This window comes from Lytechinus pictus, chromosome 10 (genome assembly GCF_037042905.1).
Source record: "Lytechinus pictus isolate F3 Inbred chromosome 10, Lp3.0, whole genome shotgun sequence".
Taxonomy (NCBI): domain Eukaryota; kingdom Metazoa; phylum Echinodermata; class Echinoidea; order Temnopleuroida; family Toxopneustidae; genus Lytechinus; species Lytechinus pictus.
The window spans coordinates 18,922,986-18,950,807 of record NC_087254.1 but is presented as its reverse complement, the minus strand read 5'-3'; the positions used below and the strand labels follow the sequence as shown (position 1 = coordinate 18,950,807).

General features: G+C 36.4%; 2 protein-coding genes across 2 annotated transcripts in view; both read right to left on the bottom strand.

Moving 5' to 3' along the window:
* The window catches only part of LOC129269211 (netrin-1-like), a 73,291-nt gene extending 68,961 nt beyond the window's left edge, over positions 1–4,330 (bottom strand). The window contains exon 1 of the mRNA XM_064105490.1: positions 2,743–4,330. Within this exon, the coding sequence (XP_063961560.1) occupies positions 2,743–3,790 (1,048 nt within the window). The 5' untranslated portion in view covers positions 3,791–4,330. The remainder of the gene's footprint in view (positions 1–2,742) is intronic.
* Positions 4,331–16,089: 11,759 nt separating this feature from the next.
* LOC129269932 (autocrine proliferation repressor protein A-like) lies at positions 16,090–26,648 on the bottom strand. The gene is made up of 15 exons (XM_054907374.2): positions 26,272–26,648; positions 25,443–25,557; positions 25,006–25,071; positions 24,370–24,418; positions 23,849–23,965; positions 22,962–23,057; positions 22,307–22,396; positions 20,939–21,068; positions 20,033–20,150; positions 19,472–19,559; positions 18,965–19,009; positions 18,554–18,642; positions 18,026–18,119; positions 17,407–17,472; positions 16,090–16,591 (listed from the first exon to the last, which is right to left on the bottom strand). The coding sequence occupies exons 1-15, from the start codon at positions 26,513–26,515 to the stop codon at positions 16,469–16,471; spliced, it is 1,530 nt and encodes a 509-aa protein (XP_054763349.2). The 5' UTR covers positions 26,516–26,648; the 3' UTR covers positions 16,090–16,468.
* Positions 26,649–27,822: the final 1,174 nt, after the last annotated feature.

The following is a 27,822-nucleotide window of genomic DNA, read 5'->3' as shown; positions in this document are numbered from 1 at the left end:
GAGTTTTCAGAGACACGATTATCATCTGAAAAATATTCAGCATCTTAGAAAATTTTTGATTACCCTTTCTAAATTTTGAAGGGAGAGAGAATGATCGGCAGGAAATGAATGAAATGAAAATGGATTACACAACTATCAAATTCAGTTAATGATGTCTAGAAATACATTTTAATACACTATAATTGTTTCAATACATTTACAATGGATAAATCCATCGCGTATGAGGCTCGATCCCCGGCCAAATCAGTTCTTATGAATACCTTGGAACATGTTTTGTATGTAGAAGTACAACCGTACAGATAAATTAATTATAAAATCATGAATATATGAAAAAATAACCACTAGCAGTTGAAGTGGGATACCCAGGGCTAGACTGGTAAATATATCAATAGCTTCTATATAAACATGGTAACCGGTTACTATACAGGGGCCGCGGAGGCGGGGGGGGGGGGGGGGCTGGGGGGCTTCAGCCCCCCCCACTTTTTTCCAAAACCATGTACAAAAACGTAAAAATGACCATATGATTGTGATTTTCTGCATGGTCAGCCCCCCCACTTTGAAAACCGTTCCGCGGCCCCTGCTATATTACACGTTTACAGCCAGAACTGTTCTATCTATAATCTAAGCGTCACCAATGGAGGCCATACTACTTTCCTCAATGTATCAAATGATGGGTCTATGGTCAGATGGTCGAATTCACCCACTCCTAACCAATCAAGCACTTAATCATGGTTAGGTTTGAATCATCTAACACCTTGTAATCCAACGTGTTTGGGAAAATTTTGCCAACTGTACTACTTCAGTCTCTCAGCTTCTCATTCCTATTTAAATTTGTATAGTTTAAATCTAGGTTTTGCGCGTTCTATTGAATTTATTTACAAACTTAATTCACTTGACATGAACATTATGTTTTACAATATGTAAAACCAGGGTCTATTGTAAAATCTATCGTTCGGAGTTCTCGTTAGATGAAAGACATCTGCTCTACCTTCGACATGTTTTCGAGATCCAAATGCTCAATTGCATTATCTTACGCCATCTTTATACCTGGATTGTAGGGATGCATTCATTGAGCTGTCCTAATATAAACTCCCATAATAACTTTCTGTATGATCCTCTATTGGGTGGCTAGCCTTAACCTTATGCATGTTATGGTTATTATGATAAGACGTTTTACGTGAGCTTACATCCGAATATGTTCACCAAGATTTAAAGAATAAAGAAAAACTCTTCCATAGGCGTTTCTTCGTTTTGCATATAGCAGGTTGACTTTCATTATTGTCATTCACTTCTGTATACACTCCTGTAATGTCTTTGCATGAACGTGATCGGTTGATCTAGTATGTGATTTCGTGATATCAAGGTGGATGGTATAACAGTGATGACTGCTGGAGTGGCGGTGGTCATGGGAGGGAGCGCCCCTACCTTACAACCTTATTTCCATCCAATCGATTTCAAGTTACTTGATACGTACAGTATCATTTTAATATTACTGAGAGGTTAACCAAGCATGTATATACATCTGCAGTGTTTTCATGGCCAGGCCACGGTGATGGGGAGTACGCCCTTCAGGCAGCCAAGGGGGACCCAGTACCCCCGAACAGGAGCGATTGAAGAATTAGTCACAAATGCAGTATTTCCTCGCCTTGTATAGCTCACAAATTAACCATGATTACAGGCATTCCGAGGCACTCCATGAGTGATGTATGAGGGATCCAGTGTGCCTTTACAGGCCCGTTTACATTGATACTAAATATCTGTACTTACTTGGTCAATGTTAAAATTCAGTAACTATAATCATCAAAATCTTCCAGTTAAAGTATCAGTTCAAGAACGCGAGGCGTTAATATGGTGATTGAGATGATGAAATCATTAATAAAAAATTATTGTTAACATAGTAAGTGTGAGTGATGTTGGAAAAAGTTATAAGAATTACAAAAGTCGAATTCTTATAGAAGACGTAGAATCTAAAGTCTAAAATACTTCTAAAAAGTAATGTACTGATTTCGGGGTAGTAACCTATTTCGAAACGTAAATGTTAGTATTTTTTTCGATTCACGAATTTCTACATTTATTTTCATTAGATTGTATGTTGATTATATACTTCATTTCCCGAACACAGAGATTGTCCGGTGTATACAAATTACAAAACACCACGGGATTCAACTGGAAAAGGGGGTTATAATGGGAACATTCTCTGGGCACTGGCGGAATGGGCAGTGTCTAGCCTATACCGATCCCCTGGCGAAGTTCACAACAATTATTACTCATGAATTTCAACGCATGGATCGCATTTCGGCCACTTGATCAGCAGCAGAATAAATTCGGAGAGGAACGGTAAGGGTAGGTTTGTCAGGACAGCCCGAATAAAGGTAGTTATCTGTTGATGGACAACATGGCAATTGCTTCTCTCAAATCAATCATTAAAACACGCAATTGATTACGTGCTTGTTTGGGAAAAGAGTGAAAAGTATATGGTTCAGACGCAGAAAAGGATCACATTCTTTCCTTTAAACTTTCATTTTTACGAATTTGATGTTTGTGGATATTATAATGGTCACAAAATACATGCATTTTATTGTAGGGATAATACTATGTACCGTGTTTTAAAAGTTTGTTTCATAAAATCTTTAAACTGTCCTGAGGTTTTCGGTAAAATTATTTCAAACGAAATGGAAAGTAACAAAACAAACAAGGACCTTAATTAAAGGGATTATTAGAATAAAAAATATGTTGACTTACGTATGCACTCATTGGCTTCCTTTGAGGTAGCTCTTGCCCATGGTCTGTCGTAATGGAACGTCTTACAAAGTTCACATTCTCTGCCAGCTGTATTATGTTTGCAGTCACACTCCATCTCCCCGTCCCGTCCTGGGCCACAACTAGACGCATGTCCGTTGCATTTGCAACGTCCACCAACAGAGAGGTCCGACAGAGCGTAGTAAAGACTCTCACGGGGGTTCTCGTCCTCGTCCTCGTTCAGGACCGGGAGCTTATTGAAGACGATCTTGAGATCGGTGGCCGTAACCCAGTCCTGCAGGACGGGGCTGTTGTCGAAGTCGTAAGCGGAAGGGCGCCCTTCCAGGGTGCTGAAGGCTACTCGGGAACCCGCGATAAGATCCGAACTATGGATATCCGTGCAGGCTGGCTCCTGCTCGTTCTGCTTGGTGATGACAGCATTCTTAGGCATCCCGTAGGTCTTTCGGCACTGGCTCGAGTAGTACTGATAGGGTTGCCATGTCTTGCCGAAATCCTGTGACTTGTAGATGACCATGGAGTCCGGATGAAGCCAACAGAATTCCATGGAGATGTAGGTGATCTCGAATCGCTTTGTCAGGGATAGTTTCAAGGTAACATTATGCTGGCTTTGGGTGAATGGCTCTGATTGCCAGCAGGTTAGGTTGTTGGGGTTGTGTAGATCGGTCAGGTATAAAGCTGGATGACGTCGCTTCGGATGACTCTCATCGCAGATGAAACAGTTCCTCTGCCTCTCACCTTCTGCGCCACTTGACAAGGCACAGAAACGACTAGGAGGATCCCCACACGTGCTTGAAGCCTCCACGGGGGCCTGGAAAGCAGCGTTGACGAAGTCTGGCTCACACCGTTTAGGGACGTTGTTCTCCCCGTAGCATGGGTCTCGCCGGGAGTCTTGGGCCGCAAACATACTGATTCCAGTACGGGCTCCCAGGCAGCTGTCAAACCCCATAATCACAAAAACACTAACTACGTACAACCACAAAGCCATCTTTCTACGCTCCGTCCTCCTTAAACAAAGACTTTTGATTTGCATTGAATTTATGCTAAATCCAATTCCGAAAGGTACGCTTTATAAATCAAATAACTATATATTAGAATAGCTGTGGTCTATCGGAGATGCTTGTTAATATCCACCAATATATTCGATCACAAGAAGTATAACGATCCAAGTAAATATTCATTAATTATACCACATAATCTTTATTTGTTATCGTTCTCTTTATTATAGAACGAAACATTCATTTGATTTATTCCTAGAGTAGAGGAAACAGAAATAGGAATCCATCCGCTGATCTCAGTTGAGGATAAAATCCAAAGTGAAGGGCTCCAGTGAGAGTCACACTGCATCTAACATCTCTCCGTGTATCATTATATTGGAGAAAGAAAAATAAATACTGATCAATACGAGTTGATTACATCCGAATTATGTTGCGATCAATAAACATCCATGTGGGTGACATTTCTCTTTCTTTCTCTCTCTCTCCCTTCCCTCGATCAGCTACCTCTTACGAACCCTCTGATTTCTGTTTGAGGTTATGGCACAGAGAACAGAAGAGAAGTGACACAGCGCACACGATGCAAACACACAGACCGCAAAGACCGATCTTCCAAAGATTCATTGCAGAGACACCGCGCATGCGTCAAAATTGACCAATGAGAGGCCGCGTTCTGACAGTACTTCAGTATGATAAGTTGTGGTGTAAAGCTGTACGTGTGGTCTGTACAGCTTTTCTTCTTCTTTTACGCCGATTGGTGTGAAAAGGAAGGATTTCTTTACGCTTTTGTTTGTTTCTTGACATTTCTATTTGCGTTGTATGTCACGGCTACTAGTCATGAGCAAAGACCTTGTTTGCACACTGCTTTTAACCGTGATATTCGATGACAAATTCAGAGAGAAAGAAAGAAGAGAGTGAGAAAGAGATGGAAGGGTGGGGGCAACATGAAGGTAAGGGTGGATGTGGCATATTACGCAACTGAAAATAATAAACATATAATACACGCTAAAACTGAAATATGAATTAAACTGTTGAAATGGTTCCAGATACTGCGTTTACCATTTGAATTAGTTCTATATCCAACACTGGAATCGGCTTAATGCAAGGTTGAATCTGTTATAGCTCTATGATATAATGATATACTTAAAAGAAAACATAAGCAACTAAAAGTTCTGTGGAGTAATGCTATATTCAACCATAGCTCCATGATTAAATACACATTTCCCCAAAAGTTAAAACGCTAATAGAAGTAATGTAAATTGTATCTAGATTTGTGTAGCCCCCATGGTATGCTAGTATTTCTTGTATCATTATGTTTAAGAACTGCTAAATAATTCACACCGTCAAAATAATTATTACTATTATTACTCGACATATCTTGTATAGCAAAACATTGCGAAATTCGTTCCCTTTGGTAGGCCTATACTTAAAAATGGCAATGTATACTTTTTTAAAGCTCTTAGTGCTACGATTGGAGTACAAGTTCGTCCTTGCTCTTGAAACTTCCCTTAAAACTGTCTCTCTCATCATCATGTTTGTACGGCATATGGCATACGGATTTTTTTTCCTCAAAGAACCATGACACTTTCGTTCGCATATTCATTAGTACAGTGATGTAGTTTCAATTATTTCAAGATTTTTTATAATTTGTTTGTTAAGACGAACAAGACAAAAGTGATAACTTGAATGAGTGTTATGTCAGCACTACCCTTAAAAATTAAGTCTCTCTTTTTGACTTTTTAAAGCATCTATACCATTGTTTAAAAAAGAAAGAGATTCTAAGATAATTAACAAAGTGAAAATGAAAAGTTCTTTTAGATTTTCAAGACGCATTCTTAGCTTTACCTTTCCCATTCATTATTGATAAAGCAAAGAGAGAGAGAGAGAGAGAGAGCGCGGGGGGGGGGGGTGAGAGAGAGAGGGAGATTGAGAGAGCGAGAGAGTGAAGAGGGGGGGGGGGGTCAATGCATTTAACACACGTGATTTAACACCGCTGTAATTGACTAACAGAAAGAATAACAATTCAGCACCACTGTCAGGACTGTCGAAAATTCCACCAAAACTACCAGTCTAAGCAAAAGAAGGTCTATTACTACAAATAAATTAGGGTAATAGGATTGGAAAATGATTGACAAAAACCTCAATCGTCATTCTATGCGGTTTGAACGAGTATAGAAACATCTTCAAAAGTGGAAGTCTTTTCAAAGGGCCTCTTTATAACAAGATCCTTGTTCACAACGGCTTTACGTAATCCGAGGAGAAAAAGCCCATTTTTTTTATGAATCACCTCCTTTTATGGTGGCCAAATTAGCCCCTTTATAATCGCGGGTGTTAGCCCGTGTTAAGGTGTCGTTAACCCTTGTAAATGACCCTTAAGACCATTGACGGATTTAAACTTCCGACTTTTTCTCGACATTCTTTCCGTCTGAATCAATTAGCTCGAGTTGGGACAAACAACTATTATCGAAACGACACCCGTCGAGCGGACCTGGGAGGCGTAACCTCCCCGAAAGTCCCGGGTCCGTGGTCCGAGGCAATTGATGCTACCGTCTGGACTGAGATAACACGCAGAGTTCTTGGGGTTCGAGAAGATTGTGTTGGTTTAAAGGCAAATTTGATACCGAACGCCTAGAATTTGACCATCAAAGTTGGAGACCGATATTCTGCCATCACGTTATTCTCGTCATTGGCCAAACATATTTCAGGATCTGGGACATGTTTTGATCTACGTTCGAAGTTTAATAATGGGCAGCCGATGAGTCATTAAACTTGAACATATAAAATGCAAATCCTTAAAAAAGTATTACCTTGAATTGCCAAAGATTCAGAAAATGCGATCATTATAATTATAGGATCAGTAATTGTCTATTATGGGCTATACTCTGACGGTGTCTCCTGTAAAACTAGCAAACGATCCCTGTTCCCGTCATGCCCACACCTATGTTATTTCTAATAATATGCCAATTTTTTCGATTGTTTTTTATCACTATAAAAACCATAAAAGGGGGTAACCCCCCTTTTTTATGGTGCTCCTGCTTATAAGGACAACTTTAACAAAGGGTTGACTTCTTGATGCAATGTTTTAAAATGTACATGCAGATAAAAGGATTCCATTTTATATGGAAAAAGGGAGCAATTTTATCCATATTCGCATGAAAACTAATAATTATAAAAAATGACAAAATTTACGAATAACTTGGTGGTTATTTTTTTTCTTTCACTGTCGCTTGTTTTCTCTCACCCTCAGGTTTGAAAAAAAAAACCCTCCTCACTTTGATCACAAATGGATATTTCAAGTCTGGCAAAAACAAGATGGTTACTAACAACATGGAATGTGATATGTTTTTATACCTTGAGGACGTTTATGACAGTTTTTTTTTCTCGCCTCAAGTCGTTCGACTTTCCAACGGAGAATGGAAATATTAATTCAATCAAAAAAGTATTATACTAGTCTTCGATTCTTCCGTAATCATTTGAAACTTTCTACATCTTGCATGGTTCTTGTGTCGAAATGAAAAACAAGCGACTAGAATTTTGCTATCTTCAAAAGGTAGGTCTTTTTCACACTCACAAATTAAAACAAATTTAGGTTGGATTTCGTTGCACTGTTACATATCCAACGGTTAAAAGTAAAAAAAAAAATCAAGTAACCAAAAATCAAAAGATCTACGAACACGATTTGACCAACAAAAGATACAGCAAATCTTGAAATGAGCAGTGTGCCTAGGAGAAAGTCTATGCCAGTGTGATCGTGGATGTTGTATCGATTAATGGGAGATACTAACAAGGGGAAGTCAACGACCGTATCATGGTCATTGTCGTCTTCAGCAAAAAAGTGGACCTTGTCAATCAGTTATTGGACTGTCAGATTGAAAAACAAGGCAATTAAAGTAGATTGACATTACTTTTGACATGCCTTTCCTTCAAAGTTGTTAAACTCTCTAATGCTTGACCTTATTTTTGGTTTCCTTTGCATTCGCTTGTTATTTTGTTCTCCCCTCTCCTCTTCCTTTTTATATTTTTACTTCTTCTGCCGGCTACCATCCCCTGCTTCTCCTCATTTTTCCCATTTTCATTATTACTTTTTTTATCGTTTCGTCTTCTTTTTTATCATGTCCATTTTCTACTAGATTTTACATTTTTTCACATTTTTCCCTCAATGCTACTTATTTTGCATGTGTTAGATTTGCAAATGTTTATTTCTCTCATGAATTGTCTTGTTCAGTCAAATATGTATTTCTCATTCAATATTTAGTGTACTGTTCTACTCGTGCTACTCATACGTGCCTACTAACGATAAAAATGATAAAATTGAGTGAATCTCGTTTCGTTTGGGGTACACCGCCCTCTTTCGACTTAGGATTTACAGTTATTGGGCTGGTAAGGTTCGAGAACAACAATTATTCAGGGAAAAGAAAAAGCGACCAATCTCCATGAAGGATGGGGGGGGGGGGGGGGGTGAAATTCCAGGGAATAAATGAGGTCCCATTTTCATCCTGTACTCGTAAAATTGTTTGCTTCGAAATAACTTTCTTTTATAATCTACGAGCGATCGCAGCGGTTAAGGAAAAAGAAACACTCTTTCAAAATAATATGAGACGTTTGAAAATAAAAAATACGTTTGGACTACATATCTTAAAGTTTCGTTTAATTGTTTGAAATAAATACTGTGTTTCCAAAAAAATTATGTCATCCCAATTATAGAATGAACAATGGGTATGATGCAAAAAAATGAGATGATTTTCGTATAAATTAGAACAACCAAGTTATTTTGTGTTCTATTATTTCATCAATTGGGATTTGCCACCGTTTAGACCTGCCTTGTTTCCAAATTCTGACTGCTGTTTCGCAAACAGAAATGTATTAAAAATAATGCATGAAGAACAGATGTGTTTGATATTGTGTGATGAACGTCAAACATACAAAAAATGTTAGAGATCAATGATTGTTTATAATCAATTGTTATAATCTTGGCAAGTTATTTCCAAATTCATAATCATATCGTGGACAGTAAACAAAACTTCTGAACGTAATCAAACATTCCGGCCCATATTCCGAAATCAGGTTTAACTTAAACCATAGTTTAACTCTGTGCTAAATTTATGGGAAGCCAAACGTGTCAAAATGTTGTTTACATTGTATTCTTCAGTTTATTGTGCTTTGTCCTAATTCATTATTCAGTGGTAAAGACGACTTACTTATTCATCCTTGCCAGACAGTTACGAATGATTTGGGAGTCAAAATAACTGATTCGCTGATCTGTTTGAACTTAATATCACAACGGACTTTTCATAGTTATACCACAACAAATTAAGTTAGACCAGAGTTTAAATCAAACCCGCCTTAAGCACACGGGCATCCGTATTCTGTCACATTGTTGTTCTTTGTAATGAAGTAGAAGCAGTCACTCACTAGTTCGACAAAAATCAATACTCATGTGTCAAGTTCGTATCAACCTTGATTCGAGATTTCCAATAATGAGGTGCCATTGTGATCAATCATTCATCATCCTTCGATCTTAATTAAACACATGCATGACATGATCAGAAGAGAACATCGTTATTGGCATAGCTAGGAGGCAAAAGAGACCATGCCCACACCCCCCACCCCCAAGAAGAAGAAGGAGAAGGAGACGAAGAAGAAGAAAAAAAATGTACATCAAATGAAAGAAAGAATGAGAGAATAAAATGATACAATACATACTGTGTTCAATTATGCTGAATTCAACTGATTTCTTTCTTACTTTTGCGGTCCCACCCTGGACGTTATTTTGTGTTCAAAGCTTCGATTAGGGGAAGACAACAAAATGTATTTGCTCTGTCGCTACGTTCCCTCACAAAGTAGAAACGTCCCTAATTCACTGCAGGTCTATTGCACACCGTATTCTTTATTTCAAAATTGTTACTCTCGCATATTAACATTTTAGTTACAGATAGTTTATTATTCATAAGTGCATAAGTAATTTGTGGCTGACTATTTTTGGATTTCTTGTATGCCATTTATGTTTGTATGTCAAACTGTAGATACGCTGATAAATACACGAACACATACGATCATGCACACACACAAACCATTTTTGTTCGGTCTCTACGCTTCCCAACATAATTTTCTAGGATACTGTCACAGATTCCCATCAGGGGTGCTTTTCTTGTTTTCCCGATCTTTAGTTTGCAGTTAGTGTGCAGGAATTTTAACGCACGATTATTAAAATGGGGGGGGGGGACCCGAGCTACACTACCCATTTCCATATCATTTCCCTGTTTGTTTATTTCGCTCCTTCGCTTTGATCCTTTTGTTGAAAGTGAACTATATTTTGGAATGTTTGCCACTGTTTTCGTATTAGTCATTATCGTGCAGTTTACTTGCTATATTTTTTCCAATCGTTTTCAGCATGTCTGAAAGACGGCTTCCTTTGTTGTAAATCGAGGCGTTAAAGTTGAAATTAATTAATTCAAATGTTTTATGAACGTTTATGGACGTTCATACTTTGACACTTCAAATACATCATCAACGTTTCTCCTATCAACAACAGCAGTCCCAACCCCCCCCCAAAAAAAAAACATAACAGAAAGCAAGCAACCAAATAGAAAAAACACCACTATGATGAATCCAATCTAGAAATAGGGTTTGGATGACATTGGTAGTCTGAACCCTCGAGGTTCAAATCAAGACAGGTTGATAATTATTATATCCCACGTCGGGCAAAGAATGAATCTACTCGCCTGATCGATAGAACATTATTAATGATCGATTCAATTTGAGGTTGACTTGTTCTTGACCGGGTACAGCAAAGGTCAAGATTGCGATGCAGGAAGGGGTGAATAACATTGGATAGATGGAGAATGGAGGAGGAATGCAGGTAGGGGGAGATGAAATGGGAAGTGATGGAATAGATGGAAGAAGATTAGAGAAAAAAGACAGTGGATAGGACAGATGGAGAGGAAGATGAAATAAGAAATTTGATGGAATAGATGATAGGAGATAAATAGTTAGATAGATAGATAGATAGATTGAGAGAGAGAGAGAGGGAGAGAGAGAGAGAATGAGAGAGAGAGAGAGAGAGAGAGAGGGGGAGTTGATCTTTTTAAGACGTTCATTTGATTGGGAGGATTAGAGATAATAAAAAAAAAAAAATAAGAAAATGATATGGGGACCGTTGCCCGTGAATAGAACAAGTTTGTTGTCAAATTGGACATACAAGCGATAATAACATTCTCGTGCATCCGATTTTGATATAGAATATAGGAACTTTAAAGGTATTGTTTAACTTTGTGAGCAGCCGATTTAAAAAATTTTCAAACCAAGATGAAACATGTGTACAAGTCCATGTATTAGAACTAATAAACCCTGAAAACAACCATTATTGAGAATGAAAAGCTAAAACTACAAGGCAAACCCCGATTTTGTAAATAGGCGTCTTATAGACGCCTGAATAGTACACATAAATGTATGGGATGAAATTAAGATGGTGTTTTCGGTCACTTTATATTTCAATTTTTGAAGCACTAAATAATTATTTTCGAACGCAATTTTTTCTGGGCTTCATTTTGTAACGTATCACAGACACAGGTGACAAGTGTGACCTTCTAGCTCAGATTTTTTTAAAGTCAAACCAATGTTAACCAATCACTTTAATATGAAGAAGATTTTCATTTACTTGTACGATAGCAAAAACATACCTTTTCAAAATACACAGATACAGCCCAAATTGGTATATAAAAGAAACAAGACGTTTCCAAATGCATCTCATTTTAGACATCCGTTTTCTAGTTCTATAAAATCGCAGCATCGTCATGATGGTCCATCTGTGAACAATATATCAGAGGAAGCCATGTTTATTTGTACGATGTTGAAACTTGAAAAAGTACAATCCGGGAGCATTTGCAGAGGAAGGGATCAAAAATAGTTCGAACTTGACCTTAAATCCGGGGCGAGAGGGGGATTGGACGGGGTACTCATCACTACACATCTGGAGTACTAAGTGGGCCCACACCTTGATGGTGTGTGGTGTTCGTAAATGAATCAAAGAGAGAGAAATTGAAAGAACGAAGAGGAGAACAGCAGCAGCAGCAACAACAAAATCAACACGGTAACAACAACAACAACAGCGACATAGGTTGTAGTAATAATGATACACGTGATTATGATGATAACAGAAATAATAATAACACTACAAGACCTACTCTGCTGCTGCTGCTGCTGCTGCTGCTACTGCTACTGCTACTGCTACTGCTACTGCTACTGCTACTGCTACTGCTACTGCTACTGCTACTGCTACTGCTACTGCTACTGCTACTGCTACTGCTGCTACTACTACTACTACTACTACTACTACTACTACTACTACTACTACTACTACTACTACTACTACTACTACTACTACTACTACTACTACTACTACTACTACTACTACTACTACTACTACTACTACTACTACTACTACTACTACTACTACTACTACTACTACTACTACTACTACTACTACTACTACTACTACTGACTACTACTACTACCATGACTACTACTACTATTACTATTACTACTACTACTACTACTACTACTACTGCTACTACTACTACTACTTCTACTTCTACTACCATGACTACTTCTACTACTACTACTACTACTACTACTACTATTGCTGCTGCTACTACTACTACTACTATCAATTATCTACTACTACTACTACTATCAATTTTCTTCTTCTTCTCCTTCTTCTTGAATCCTCTTCCAAATCGGTTTGTCTCTTTTTTCTCAAATTTTTCTTCTTTGTTTACATTGTTTTGATTATAATCGCTGGAGTATATTTTTCCCTTCTTCTTCCTCTTGTAAGTATACATGACATGATTTTTAGAACGATCCAAAAAATTACTCCAAGATATTTTACACACATGGGGGTGACGAGTCGGTCCTCTCCCTTCGGTAAAAAAAAAGATAATAAATGGGAAGTCGCATAGAAGCATGGGCGGAAATCCCAGGGGGGACAGGGGGGACGTGTCCCCCCTACTCAAAATAGTAGAGGGGACACAATATCAAATGTCCCCCCTACTATTTTTGGTCTTTTATGATGGTAAGAAATACATCATTATAAATCGAAATAAAACATGTATTTTGGGACGAGATGACCTTACTTTGGCGATGATAACCTTTTTTTTGCTTGTCAAATTTTGGTTTTTAAAAAGTGCTCTGTAAAAATGTCAGTTTTATGGTCTGAACTTGCGCTGCGCTCGCAAAGTTTGATTTATCAGGTACCTACAGGTATTATTTTCTTTCAGGTCTGATTGCCAAGACGTATATCAGCTAGCGCGCTGCACGCTCGCATTTTGATTGGCGAGTTATATAAATGTTTCAATATAGATTATACAACAAACTATATAAAATCCCCTTTTTATGACAGTTTATCAAAAATTTTAGCTCGCGATTTGCGCTCGCATTGATGGTTAAAAATATATTAACTGATGCATCCTATTCAGAATCACAAAAGTGAAATGTCCAGTTTTTATGCCATTATATCATCAGATTTCGCACCCTCATTAGGCATTAATAATTGAATTGTCCCTTTTGTTTCATCTCGCGCTTAGCAAGAGGAATAGGAATATAGTCATCATTTTCATATGATGACATGTCGTAAGGATGTCCCGGTCCTATGTCAAAACTTAAGTAATAATAATATCAGCTCTTTTTAAAGTGCGATCCATATCCACCTTACAATTTTTCTTCAAAGTGCTTGAAATATAAACTGAAATTGACTATTTTCCAGATCGGAATATCAAAGTTTCATGATTTTCATGATAAAAGTTGTATTTAGAATGCCTAGATTCTAGGTCTAAATATGAAACACGCTCGTGCATGTTTATTCAGATACTCAACTTGTTCTCTAATTTAAATTAAGCCGTTAAATCATTATCCAGTTTCAGATCACAATATCAATTTTTTTCTGCTCGCGCTTTGTGATCGCATTATTAATGTAGGAAGACCCCATATTACTCATCCTTTTGATGATTTACAAAACATGAACAGAGTGGCCCATTTTTAGGTCTAAATCTCGAAAAAAAAATTCTGCTCGCGCTTCGCGCTAGCATCAATCGTTAAATTATATAGCTATCCTGTTCACGATTTCAAAAACTGATTAAAATTGTCCATTCTTTCTTTAGAAAGTTAAAATTTTTCAGCTCGCGCCTCGCGCTCGCATTTTTTGATCGTTGAAATATGTAACGCCTTCATGGCTAAGTGCAAGCAGTCCTTAACAGGTGCCTTTTCAACAGGTACCAGTTCAAAACGTATATAAAAATTTTCTGCTCGCGCTTTGCGCTCGCATTATTAATACTCACCCTTTTTAGGTTTTACAAAACATGAATAGACCGAGTGTCTCGTTCAGTAAATATTATAGGACTAAATCTCGAAATTTTCCGCTCGCGCTTCGCGCTCGCATTTAATTGTTTATTTATATACCTATTCTGCTTGAGTTACAAAAATTGCTTAGAATTTCCATTATTAATACTCACCCTTTTCAGGATATACAAAACATGAATAGAGTGTCTCGTTCAGTAAATATTATAGGACTAAATCTCGAAATTTCCGCTCGCGCTACGCGCTCGCATTAATTAATTACTTATATACCTATTCTGCTTGAGTTACAAAAAGTGCTTAGAATTCACATTCTTTAGGTGAACATGTCCAAAAAATTCAGCTCGCGTTTCGCGCTCGCATTATTTGATTGTTAAATGCTACTTTAACAGGTATCTTTTCTATCAGTTCATTTCTGCTCGCGCTTTGCGTTTGTAGTAATTATTAAGTTGCATAAACATCTTTTTCAGGATAATAAACATTGCCCAGAATCAGTTCAAATTTTAGGAAAATATACATAAAATTTCCAAAAAAAAATAGCTCGCGGTTCGCGCTCGCATCATATAAATAAGGATTATGATATTATATATTTATTTATAAGAATAAAGCTAAGAAGTGACTAATGAGGACTGCCCCTTCAAAGAAACAAACAAAAATCATCTTCGAGCTGCCAATCGGGGAATATTATGACTGAAACAAATTACCGCCCCCCCCCCCCCCCCGTATTGGCGAAGGCTGGATCCGCCCCTGTGTCCCCCCTACCTTTTGGGAGAGATTTCCGCCCCTGCATAGAAGATCAACAGAGGCCTGTTAATGTAAAAAACTAGCACGTGATTGACTGTGTTTTGTATGGTAAGCCCCTAACACTTTCAAACTCGTTCCACCTCCGCTGATCAATACCCAGGATTTATTAAATAATCGCAAATATTGAACAAATTTTTGAGCAGAGGTCTAAATGAAAACGATATCGAACTCCCACCTCATCGGGCTGCCCCAGTCGCCCCTTACTGTTCCCTTTACATTCCCTCCTAACATCGATGATAGAAATGAATGTCAGCCGTTACGGTATTCTACTAGTGACCCTGAACTTGAAACTTAGGCAGGTTTTAATACACCACAGTACACCTAGCTAGCTCACCCTCCATCACCGGCACCAGAAGCAAGAGAGAAATAAAAGACTTTTAAAACAGAAAGCCCCCGTGAAAGCATCCAAAACGGATTCACGCAATGCTGAAAACCACTCATCCTCCATCAGTCATCGTAGTCCCCTGTGTTTCCCCAAGCCGAAACTTCCCGCCCGCTGGGCTAGCTACCGTCTGCTTAAAGCCTTCTAGGCCATGTAGGCTGAAACATGATCATCGGGGATTGTTTGGGGACCTCTGTTCCTTTTCTTACCATTGAACAAAATTAAAACGTATTCTTAAAAGGAAATGAAAAGATTTGAGACAGGGTAAAGGAAATGTACAGCAGAATGTCTCCAAGTAGAGCATGAAGACCTATTACGAATATAAATATCTGTTTCCTATACTTCGAGACACAGAAGTATTTTATTTGAACATCTAGTATGGCCAATAATTCTTAATAGTTTTTTTTTTTTAAATGATCAACCAACCTGTAAAAAATCCAGTATACTCCAAATGCAAAAGATTGTTCCTAATTGTACTCCTCGCAACAAAAGTGACGACGGACCAGTTCTTTTGGAGTAAGATTTTAATCTTTCTGAGAGTGGATTGTAGCTCTTTTTGAAAGTTAATAAGATAGATGCACTTTTCACTTCAGAAGGAGCTATAATGTCGCACATTTCACTCTAAATATGTCGGTCCCCACTTCATGAGGAGGTGTGGTTCGGGACCTGGTTAGCTCTTTTGCATTTACACAAAAAACATTGGTTTACACCAAATAAATTTCACGTAGAGTGACACACCCAAACACTCACGCACTTGGAAATACATACAGACATACACTTACAAACCAATCAAACATCGAAAATAATATTGAGCATTTTTTAAATTTTATGTTAGATATATATCCAGGCTTATGTTTTAAATCCGTTCATGGTTCGTAAACTACAAAAATAATTTTTTTTATTCATGACATTACAACAACATATGTACAATTTTCAAACAATTTTCCCCCGCTGAGTGTATTTGAATAATTAGTCTTCTTTTGTTTCTAGAGTTAATTTAAATGATTTGAATGAAATTATTACTAGTATGGATGTTACCAATATCACTTTTTGAAACTTTATTCTGTAATCAGGGCAATTTTTTTAATTGGATTACATTTTTGGTGAAACATATTCAACATTTTCAACAATTTTCAACACTTTAAAATACTCTTCACATATTTCGCTTATCTAACATCTAGCGCTATACCAGTATGCCTTTACAGCCAATCCCGTGGCATTCCGGTACAGCGAATTTATTTGCAGGTGTTATGCTCGCCTCTGTGGTGAAAGTAATAGTAGTGTTGCCTGGGGTGTTGTATTGAGCCTGTAGAAAATAGGAAGAGAAAGAGGAAAGTAATAAAAAAAAATCCATTATGGTAATGATGAAGGCATAAAGAACATACGCAAATTAATGATTTTTGTAATTTTAAAATATGAAAAGGTATACCTTTAAAAATATTCTAAAATAAACATTTGCGTGAATATACAAACACAAGGGATATTAATCTTATTGACATCTAATTATTCAGAATTGAAAACCATCATTTTATTTGTAAGAATGAATATAAATTACTTCAATTATGCCTATATACCTATTCAAATTTGAAATTTGAGGTTGCATTGACCCCCCCAAAAAAGGGGGGGGGGTAGGAGAAGAGGAGTATAATTTTCTTTGACACTTACTTCATTAACATGAAAAACTAACATGACTAATGGTTATTACTAATGTGTTTTCGACAATCAAAGTATATGACAAACTAAATATGCCCGAGAAGTAAGTATTGTGTGTCGCCCTCTAGCGAAGTAATCCATACATGCCTGTTGAATCGCGTAGTGTGATGAGTTGGTGACGGTACACAAATTGTTTTTCTTTCCCTTGAAGTTAACGAATGACTTGTTTATCGGTGTTGATTTAACACCAGCCCGGAATCTATATATGTCCACACCAGAGAAGTATTGAAACAACACCAGTTTTGAATCAAACCGATGCTGTTTTAATACTAATTGATGTTGTATAAACACCTATCTGGTGTTAGACCAAAAGGAAACTGGTGTTGTTTAACACTTCTCTGGTGTGGACACATATAGATTCCAGGCTGGTGTTAAATCAACACCAGAGTTTTTGCAGTGTATACATACTCTAATGAAAAAGCACTGCCATCCTTCTCTAGGTGTTAGAAATTCTGCGATATATTTGCCTGGCTCCTAAAATTACACAAAATGAAAATAAAAAATAACTTAGACGCAGTTATGTCTTTTTCTGGCAATACTGGCGTGTTTTAAATTGACTCTGACGCAATTTATTCGCTTCATTTTCAAAGATACAAGTTTGGCGTTCAGTAGAAGATTGAGTTTATGATTTGTTTTTTTACTTTTAATATTTCATTAAACATCATGCAATTCGTCAGTATAAAAACTCAACCAATTGTAGAAAAAAGGAGAATCATGCATTTGAAAAGAAATCATTTGAAATCCTATCAAAATTAAAAACAGTAGGAATACGAAACAAACAGAAGAATAGGCACTAAGAGTCAGATTACAAACTTGAATAAACTTTTTTAAAAACTGGTTCCAATAGTTCTATTCCTTCCCATTTAATATTTTTCGAGGGGACGTGTTTTATCCATAATAATATTTACTATGAAGTATAACATGTATTTAAACTATTTCCAGAAATGACTAGATTAAATCAAACATTATAGGCAATTGAGCAGAAGTTTGTAAGTCATGATTACAAGGAATTAAAAAAAAAACTTACGGGGTTCCTGTTAGGGAATTTCTTGTATATAATCACATTAATTGAGTAGTTTGTAGTCCCTGGAGGGTCAGCTATAGCAAGGCGAAAGTCTCTCCTACAGTATTGGCAGAATAAAGTTGGAGAAAATCATTAACGGAAAAATCATTAAAATTTCCTTTTGAAATACTGAAATACGGACACAGGACTAACAAAAGAAATGGAAATAACTGGTTGAAATTTGTAACAATTTTTTTTTTCAGATAGTATCTCATATTGTTAATTGTTGAGAATTAAGCTTAGCATAGATTTACAAGAATAAACTGATTTTTTGGGGGGATAAAAGTCCTTCTCCCACATCAATACCGTAGAATTTGCTGAATTTCATGGACAAAAGTATCTTAAACAGAACCCTTTATAATAGCCGACCCATTAATGCAAAAATGAAAACAAATTACAAACTTCCTATATGTTTAACTAAACTGTCAGCTTTAAATGCTGCTTTGGACATTTATTCGATATTTTTTTAATAAAATTTGTTCGTTCAATTACCTTGGCCCTCTATTGGTGAGTGTTCTAAAAACTTCGACCTTCAACGGAACGGGGTCGGATAGGAACTCGAGTATACCGTGTGTAGAATTCTGATTTGAAAATGAAAACAAAAAAATGCAATTTCAATAACTAAATTACAACCAATCTGACTAATACATTTAGATACGATTTTTCTCATCTATAACATTTGATTTAACGTAAGCTGAGACAATAACATGAAACACGGTAAAGCATACATACATTTACACGATATTTTTTGTTTACCTTTGGAACAATAGGCAAGTTTAATCAGTAACCAGCCGTCGTATGATTATGAAACTTGTAAAAATTGTTTCATCAATGGTTGATTTATAAGATGATGAAATTAATCATATTCATATATCATATTAATGTATCATATTCATATTTTACCTCATATCGTTTCCAAGTCATGGTTGGTGCAGTCCACTCAGTTGGCTTTGATAGTACATACGAATTGGATTTGAAGAAAGAAAGAGATAGGGAGAGAGAGAGAGAGAAGGGGGAAGAGAGGGGGAGAGAGAAGGGAGAGGGTGGGGGAGAATGAGGAGTGTTGGGAGGTAATAAAGGAAGTGAAAAGGACAAGGAAAGAGTGAAACCATTTTGTTTACTTCTCATTAATCTTAATTATATCATTGTAGACTGAAGCCTTGACAAAATGACCTAATACCGCAATATGATTTAAACACATGACCCCATGATTTCATAGGCGAGATTCAGAACGACACACTTTAACATGACTGTCATCTAGGAAACAATATCAACATAAACAAAATAAATCTGAAAATAATTATAAATACTACATGTATTGTTAAAGCGGTTCAGTTCGCAAGCGTAGTAAGCAGAATATCACTCACTCACATAAAAAAAGAAGGAAAAAAAAGCAAATTAATTTCTTACTCTTATAACGGTTCGCACGAATGATGTAAGTTGATGGGTCAACTCTAGATTATGAAATCGTAATTCATGCTCATCATTTGGAGTTATACTAAATTAAATCGAAAGAGAGCAAAGACATTTATTAAAATGTTATGAGATATCATTGGTATGTTTAGGGTATACACAAGTATATGTTGGAGGGGGGGGGGGCAGAGAAAGGTAGGGAAAACAAAAATCGAAATTGTCAGCTCCAATATCTGAAAACGGTCTATCAATATGTATCCTCAATCATGGTCGTACGTTTTTTCCAGGGAGGTAGAGGGGGGGGGGGGGGCAAGACGCGTAAAAATGAAGAAACCCAGAAGGGAGCGAAATTACGAGCTTGCCATGGGCGCTTTGCATTTTCTAAAAGTGAACTTGACGGATTTCGTGCACACTTTCGGTGACTTTTGTAAAAAGTTTCAGAAAAAAAAAGCAAACGAGTTTTTAAAATTTCATGGGGGGAAGACCCTACCCACCCCTTCCCCTACATACTACAATGCCTTCAATGAAAAAAAAATCAGTTGAAGAAAATGCTCATACCTGAGATACTTAGGACCAGGTAGTTCATTGAAATAATAATAAGAATCATCAGGAAGGAAGAATTCATCTGAACCCGCCGTCACAATAAACTTCGGCATCGTCAGTCGATCTTTGTACGCTAGGAAGAAGAAAATGGTGACATGTTTTTCGATATAATGAGAAACGATGATAAAGAAATGATAATTAATTTTCTTCACATTTCATGATAATCATTTAGGAAGAATACCGCGACAAAAAGGGTTTATCTGCAGATAATTGCTACTCAGACAGTTAAGCCATAGAACAGCTCGAATCAACATGCAATTCGCTAAAATAGACTGATCTGAGATGATGTCATGTTTGTGATTAAATATCAAATCTCAGACACACATTATTTTCTTCAGTGCATTATCAAAACATCACCATTTTTCAAATGCATTCATAAACGTTTTTTTTAATAGTATAATTCCATGACTAGTACTGAAGTTTACCTACGGGATTTATAGCGGATTTTTAATATAAATTGACGTAGGGAAATGTTTAAATGTAACAGGAGGATCAGTGCAAGACCCGCATTCATGACTGCAGTTAGGAGAAGGAACATAAAAATTCTTTAAAATATATAGTCAATATATATTCAGATAATGCTAATAGAGTCACAGCAAAAACTGTGGTGTTAACCGGTGTACATAGAGGACGGCACCAGTTATTTTACACAGGTGTTAAATTGACGGTCTTTGCTTAACACCTATAGGTGTTATTACAACACCTTTTGGTGGTTACATTTACACTCTTTGGTGTTATGTTCAATCTCTATAGGTTGTAATTTTAACACCTCAGGGTGTGGTCCTCTATTAACACCAACTGGTGTCAGTTTTAACACCACAGTTTTTACAGTGGTGTGAGAAAATAAACTTAGTTATTTACCGAAGGCGTCGATAACAGCCGCCATCTTGGATAGCTCAGGTGTATCCATGAAGAGTGTTATGTTTTCAGCATAATAATCATTGAACTCCATAGTCCAGCCCCCTAGCGAACGGTAATGGTGGTGCATATTCTGGGGAAGACATATTTTTATCCAATAACTTTAACATAATTCAATAGTTATCAATATTGGGATAATACCAAAAAGAGAATTTACCGAAAGCGTCGACAATGGCGACCATCTTGTATAGTTTGGGCGTGTCGATGAAAAGAGTTAGTTTTTCAACATAATGAGAATTAAATTCCTTAGTCCATTCTCCGAGTAAACGATAATGATGGTACATGTTCTGGGGAGTGACACATTTTAAACTAATCATCCAAGGTCAAGTCCACCCCAGGTAAATGCTGACTTGAATAAATAGAGAAAAATCAAACTAGCATAGTTGTTGAAAATTTCATCAAAATCGGATGTAAAATAAGAAAGTTATGACATTTTAGAGTTTCGCTCATTTTTCACAAAACAGTGATATGCACAAGTAGGTGAGCCAGTCGATGATGTCCATCACTCACTATTTCTTTTGTTTTTTTATTGTTTGAATTATACAATATTTGATTTTTTATAGATTTGACAATAAGGACCAACTTGACTGAACCACATAGCATTAAACAATGCTAATTCCACATGTTCAGGGAGGAATCAATCGTTGTATCACTTGACAATGAGGAGAAAATTAGAATATTTCATATAATAAAATACAAAAGAAATAGTGAGTGGATGACGTCATAGTCTCCTCATTTGCATACCAGCCAGGATGTTCATATAACTGTTTTGTGAAATTAAGCGAAACTTCAAAATGTCATAACTTTCTTATTTTACATCCGATTTTGATGACATTTTCAGTGTTATGCTTGTTGGATTTTTCTCTTTTTATTTAAATGAACTTTTTTTGTTGGGGTGGACGTTGTAATGTATTCATAGGCCTATTTTTTTTAAATGTATTTATCTATATATTCAATTTATTTCAATTTCTTCTCATATTTCCTTCTCAAAAATGTTTTTAATTCTTTTACTATCTTGTGACTTTCTCTGTAGGAAAACTACCTCGACAAAAACTTAATTATTTTTTTTCAGTATTCCTCAATTTCATCCTTTTCTTGAAATCTCTGTATTTTAGAATGCGAAATATAAAAAAGTAGCTTGCCATTAACATATATAGTTAACTTTTAAAAGATTTGGTATGTAATATTTTTTATATATGAGGAAATAAACTGATTTGAAAAATAAAGCAAATAATCATTTAAGAAAGATAAATATTGGTTGGACAAAATGTGACAGGTTGAATAGGGATAACAAATGAAATGACTTCATACCTGTGCCATATTGAGAAGATCAAGGCAAATAGGTGCTATGGCAACAACTCTCTTGTCAACAGCTCCGGTTGTCCATGTTGCCCAACCTCTCTTTAATGGTCAGAGAATAACGAGTTATTTTTTCCAATATTATTATCATTATTATTAAGATTATGATCATCAGCTTTATCATTATTATCATCATCATCATCATTATCATCATCATCATCATCATAATCTTTGTCTACGTCATCATCATCATCACTACCGCCATCATCTCGGAAAATGCTCGACTATCTTATGATGATAAGTATGTGTATGATTAGAAACTGTGCACTGTTAGAAAAAAAAATTATCCTTAAAAAAAGTTCCTGCAGCAGAGTCTCAAGAACACCTGTAAATCTTACCAGATTGCTTAATCTATATCGTGTAAAAATTATAGCAAATTTGTATTTGGTGTATGGAACCTTACAAATTTCCTGAAGTGAAACACCATTTTTCTTTTTTTTATATTAGAAAAAAAAATCGGTTAAGGAAAAATTCCTGTTTTAAGAATTTACAGAATGATTCTATTATTGCCTTTTGCAATATCTTTTTTATTTCCTTGTAAAATCTGTTTTTTTTTTGTTTTGTTAAACAGTATAATATCCAATTTGCCGAGCGCTCTAGTTTATACCTTTGATTCTCCAGCTACAATGAATTTAGATATATTTTGATTCGGGGTGACGTCATATACGACGTCACTGATGGTATCCATGGCACGAACAGCTGCCTACACACGTGAGAAAGAAATAAAAAAATGATTACATCAGGGCATATCAAATTGGTATTTTGAAGATATGACGGCAAATAGATTCGCCCCCTAGTTCTTTGAATGCAACCTTACTAAATATTACGCATTTTTTGGGTAGAACGCGTTTTGTAATTTCTCTCTAAATACCGACCGTGTATTTACTTGGTTGCTGTATGTATTCAAGTATTGGTAGATATAAAGATTATTCTTTTTCAAATCAGAATTAACTATACAAATGAAAGAATATAATATAAAACGCAATTGTTGTGTGAAAGATTCGATCTTAAATCTGATTTATGCAGTATGTGGATCATTATTTTGATAGTGTAAATTTACTTTTGTCCGGTCTTTGACAAGAATACATTTTTTTCTATTAGGTATTTCCCTTTTCCCACTCATGGAATAGAGTGGAAATTTCATGATCAAGTTTGGTTCTTATATGCAGTTACTCAATTCAAAAGAAAAGTGTTTTAATTGTATACCGAAAGAGGGCGCTTGATCTTTAAATTGGGAGAAAAATAATTTTTACAAAAGAATGGACCAGATGAAAATTAATATGATGTCCGCTGTGAACCGTTTTGTGAGATTGAAATTCGCAGACAAATATTTCACTAGGCCTATATGATTCCCGAAAATTCTTATTATTGAACCTATTCCATGTTCTCCAAAATTGTATGCTTTAAACAACAGTTGGAAAACATTTCATTACCTCGTTTGAATGAAACGTATTCTAGATTATGATATTGACAAATTATGGGAAAACAATGTACCTTTGTCATCGGTAATCTTAAGAGCCAGTTCGGTTCCTTGGTCCCATTGTATAGGAAATGATGCCAAGTAAAGGCTATGACTTCATCTTCATATCTTTTCATCTGTAAAGGATCAGTCTACATGAAAAAGTATACAAAGGAAAAAAAATCTAAGGATGTGTTTAGAGGGATGAACATATAAATTAACACTTTATTTTTTACAGTGTAGTTAACAGTTTATATTGTCTTGTAATTTCTCTCTTACTATTGGTTTCTCTTTGACCCCCCCCTTCCCCCATCCCCATTGTGTTTCTATGTCTCTATCTCTCTGTTATTGCCTCTGTCACTGTCTCTGTATGTCTGCCCGTACTCGTACTCTCTTTCGTTGATATTCCGACCATGGACCTATTTTAATAGGTCCATGTTCCGACTGACTTTGGAAATTATTCTGATGCAGCCTATTTTCTTTTTTCTTCTTGGCGGGGAGGGAGGAAGGGTTTGTGGGTAACTCTTAATCCTAATTTGATTTTCGTCACTTTTACCTTGAAAACGATTGGCTGGTTTGGCACTTGGCGGAGGGTCGCACCAACTCTAAAAAAATGAAAGATTATAAAGATAAACATATTCAAATTTGCAGCAATTTGATGGTTCTTCTATAAGCATGATAAGTTCCATGCAGTTACTTTAAGTAAATTGTGTTTACCTTAATGATGAGATACATACTATTATTAATCAATTCTCCCAAAATCGTTGTTTTGAACATTGAGCATGTTGAGTGGGCCTAACAGATGAAGCCTCATTATCAATACAAGGTTAACGAATCTGTTCTTTATGAACATATTTTAATTTTATCAAGAATTCATTACAAGGTTTCCAAGCAACTTTAGAGAATGTTAGATCTTTTGCCAGATCTAACAAGAAATAATGTATCCAAAATGGATTCCAAGTTTTGCAGTTTACTTACCATTTACGGAATAGGATTACCCCAAGAAGAATACATCCATTAATTGAGATCACTTGAAATTTGTCTTATCATGCTTATATTGATTCTTGTATAGGTGTATGCCACACTAAATCTTTTCAGAATCTCCATCAACTGATATTATGAAATCCTATAATGTACATTGAATTTGCTTGAGTATAATGTTGAAAACAAGCAACACATTTAGACTGCTTACATTCCAGCTCCGAGAGCGATGTTGGATGTTCTTAATATCTCCTTATCAGTCCGAGGATCGGGTGGACTAAACAAAGAAAAAAAAACAGAGAAAGATATAAGGAGGGGGATAATATATTCTTTAAAGATGAATTATTAATTCATTCACAAAGAATCAGTCTTAATTAGGTAGGCATGGCAGTTTTTCCTGCTGTAAGACCAATCATTACTGTATTCACAAAATGATAAGCAATAAGAGGGTGTTTTCGGAATAGATTGAACATAAATTGCCAATCATAAGCTGACTATGAAATTAAGTACAGATAAAATGAAATTAAAAAAATGAATGTCCGCATCCGCAAATATACTACAATAGTATTCCACCCCTCTAGATTATCGAAATATATATTTCGTTAAAACTTACAACACTACAACTTGTGAGGTTCCGTGTTAACCTACCTGCTTTTTGTAGATCCACCGGTGATAAAAAGAAATGCGTGTTCTGGACTGACGATGTGCTCTGGAATGGTGATGGTCAAATAGTGGAACCAGATGGCGCTATCAGAATCATTGTCTGTCTTTTATGAAGAGAGATAAAGAGAAACAAATAGAGAGAGAGAGAAAGAAATAGGGAAAGAGAGCGAGAGAGAGAGAGAAAGAGAGGGGGAGGGGGGAGAGGGAGAGAGAGAGGAAGAGGAGGGGGGGGGGAGAGAGGAAGAGGCAATAGTAGGACTATTCTCGAATAAAATGACAAAAGTCAAACCTTTTCCTCTTTTAATTGAAACGAACAAAAAAATCACGGTTAAGAATGAATGCCTTCTCGTCAAACGTTTATTATGGCATAATCTCCATTCATGTATCATCACACATTTTACAAGTACCGTACCACATGCTTTAAGACGTCCTATAGAGGGCGTACCTGGAAAACAGGTTTTCAACGGAATTCACCGTTTTCGTTAACAAACTTTAAGATGGTGAATAGAGCAGTGGAAAAGATGGTTAGTCCCCCCGACATTTAGTAGATAAACATGTTTTCCTTTATGTCCTTATCTTCTTTATTTGTTTTTATTCCAGAAAGGTTTGAATTCATGTGTTTATTATCATTTTTTCCCGAAAAAATCGAAGGACACCGTGAAGTTTAATTGGATCTCACTTTGATGTGCTACTCGATATAAGCTAACCTGCTTTGGCCAGTAGTACTAACTGAGCATACGGAAGAGGAAGAAGCAATAGTTTATGATAATATACAATATTATGTTGATTTTAGAATAGTATCGGCTCTACTCACATGTCAACCACTTCTGTGACGTCATGTTGACGACATACGCTGTGTATTCTCCGGGTATCCTGTACTCTTTCAAAACCGTATATTCATAGTGGTTGTCCGGCATGTTGACGTAGTCATCCAGAGGGGTTGCGGAGACCGTTGCTGCCACAAGGGCAACAAGGATTGCGGCAGGCCAGTAGGAGACGTGAAAAGACGGTGCCATGGTTGTAGCCCTACCTGTTATTTGTTTCTTGTTGTTGTGCATGGTAGTAATATTGATGTCATATTTGAATATCTGTAGCTATATGTGATAACAGTATCGTATGACCGGCGCTCCCGGGGTCTCGGGTGGATGGGAAGTTTTACCCCCATTTAGTAAAACAAATCTACGCATTTCTGAAGTGTTTTCCTAACCCTTCTTATAAGAGTTGGATCTGATATTGTTTTGAATAATGAGGCTTATCTGTGCCCCTATTCCGATAAAGAATCCGAGGCAGCGGTATTAAAGGTCAAGTCCAACCAGGCTAATGAATTAAAGAAAACCAAATAAGATAAGGCTGAAAATTACATCAAAATTGGATGCGAAATCAAACAGTTATACTATTTTTAGTTTTGTCTTTTTGCACAATAAACTTAGTTTTTATTCACCACCACCTATGAACATGATGAATAGAGACTAAGAACAATATACTGTACACGATCCGTCCCGATTCGATTTGATACGAAATTCTAACCTTTTAAATCTTGACGATCAAAATCCGAAAAGTGGTATGAAAAAAAAATCGAAACTCCTCTCAATTTCAAGCCTTCCTGTAGGTTAAAAGCGAACTCAATTCCAAATATTAATGACGTTTTTCTCGACTGCTACTTGATTGCGATTTGGACTTTACTCATTGGCGGCGGAGCAGAGGATTATCTTTTGTGTTTGGGGGGGGGGACGCAACAATACGCGTCCCCCCCAAACACAAAAGATAATCCTCTGCTCCGCCGCCAATGACTTTACTCCAACCACAAGGCTCGCAGCAAAGCAGAATTCTGATTTTAGTATTCATAGCAACATGCAGAACTTCGAATATTACTTCTTGGAAATTTCATTTTTAAGTAAAGAAAGAAAAAGAAAGCATTAAAGTGCTTCACCCATCCTCGTGCTGCATCACATGCAGATTGTACGGGACAGTATAATGCTTGAGAAGCTGCAGACCTTCGTCGTAGATGGCGTAGTTGTAAGTAATTCGAGGTGTTGACTGCTACGCCAAAGTGGCATAATATGTTAATAACCATTTCCAATCATCTAAATACATACACAAACCCGATTAAAGCCTGGCATAAAAGTCACCTTCTTTCTAATGAATCTAAGAATCTCAAATCCAATTATGAATCTATTTTTTTTAGACTGACGTATTAGTTTTTTACCTCTTTGAAAGTCATCACGACGCACATTGTGCAAAAGCTATTTGGAATATACATGTACAAATTTTGTTGCCCATGCTGTATATTTTTCAAATTAAAATAACGCATTGGAATATGCAATTATTGAGAAACAGAAAGGATATCGATTACTCAGAGCGGAGA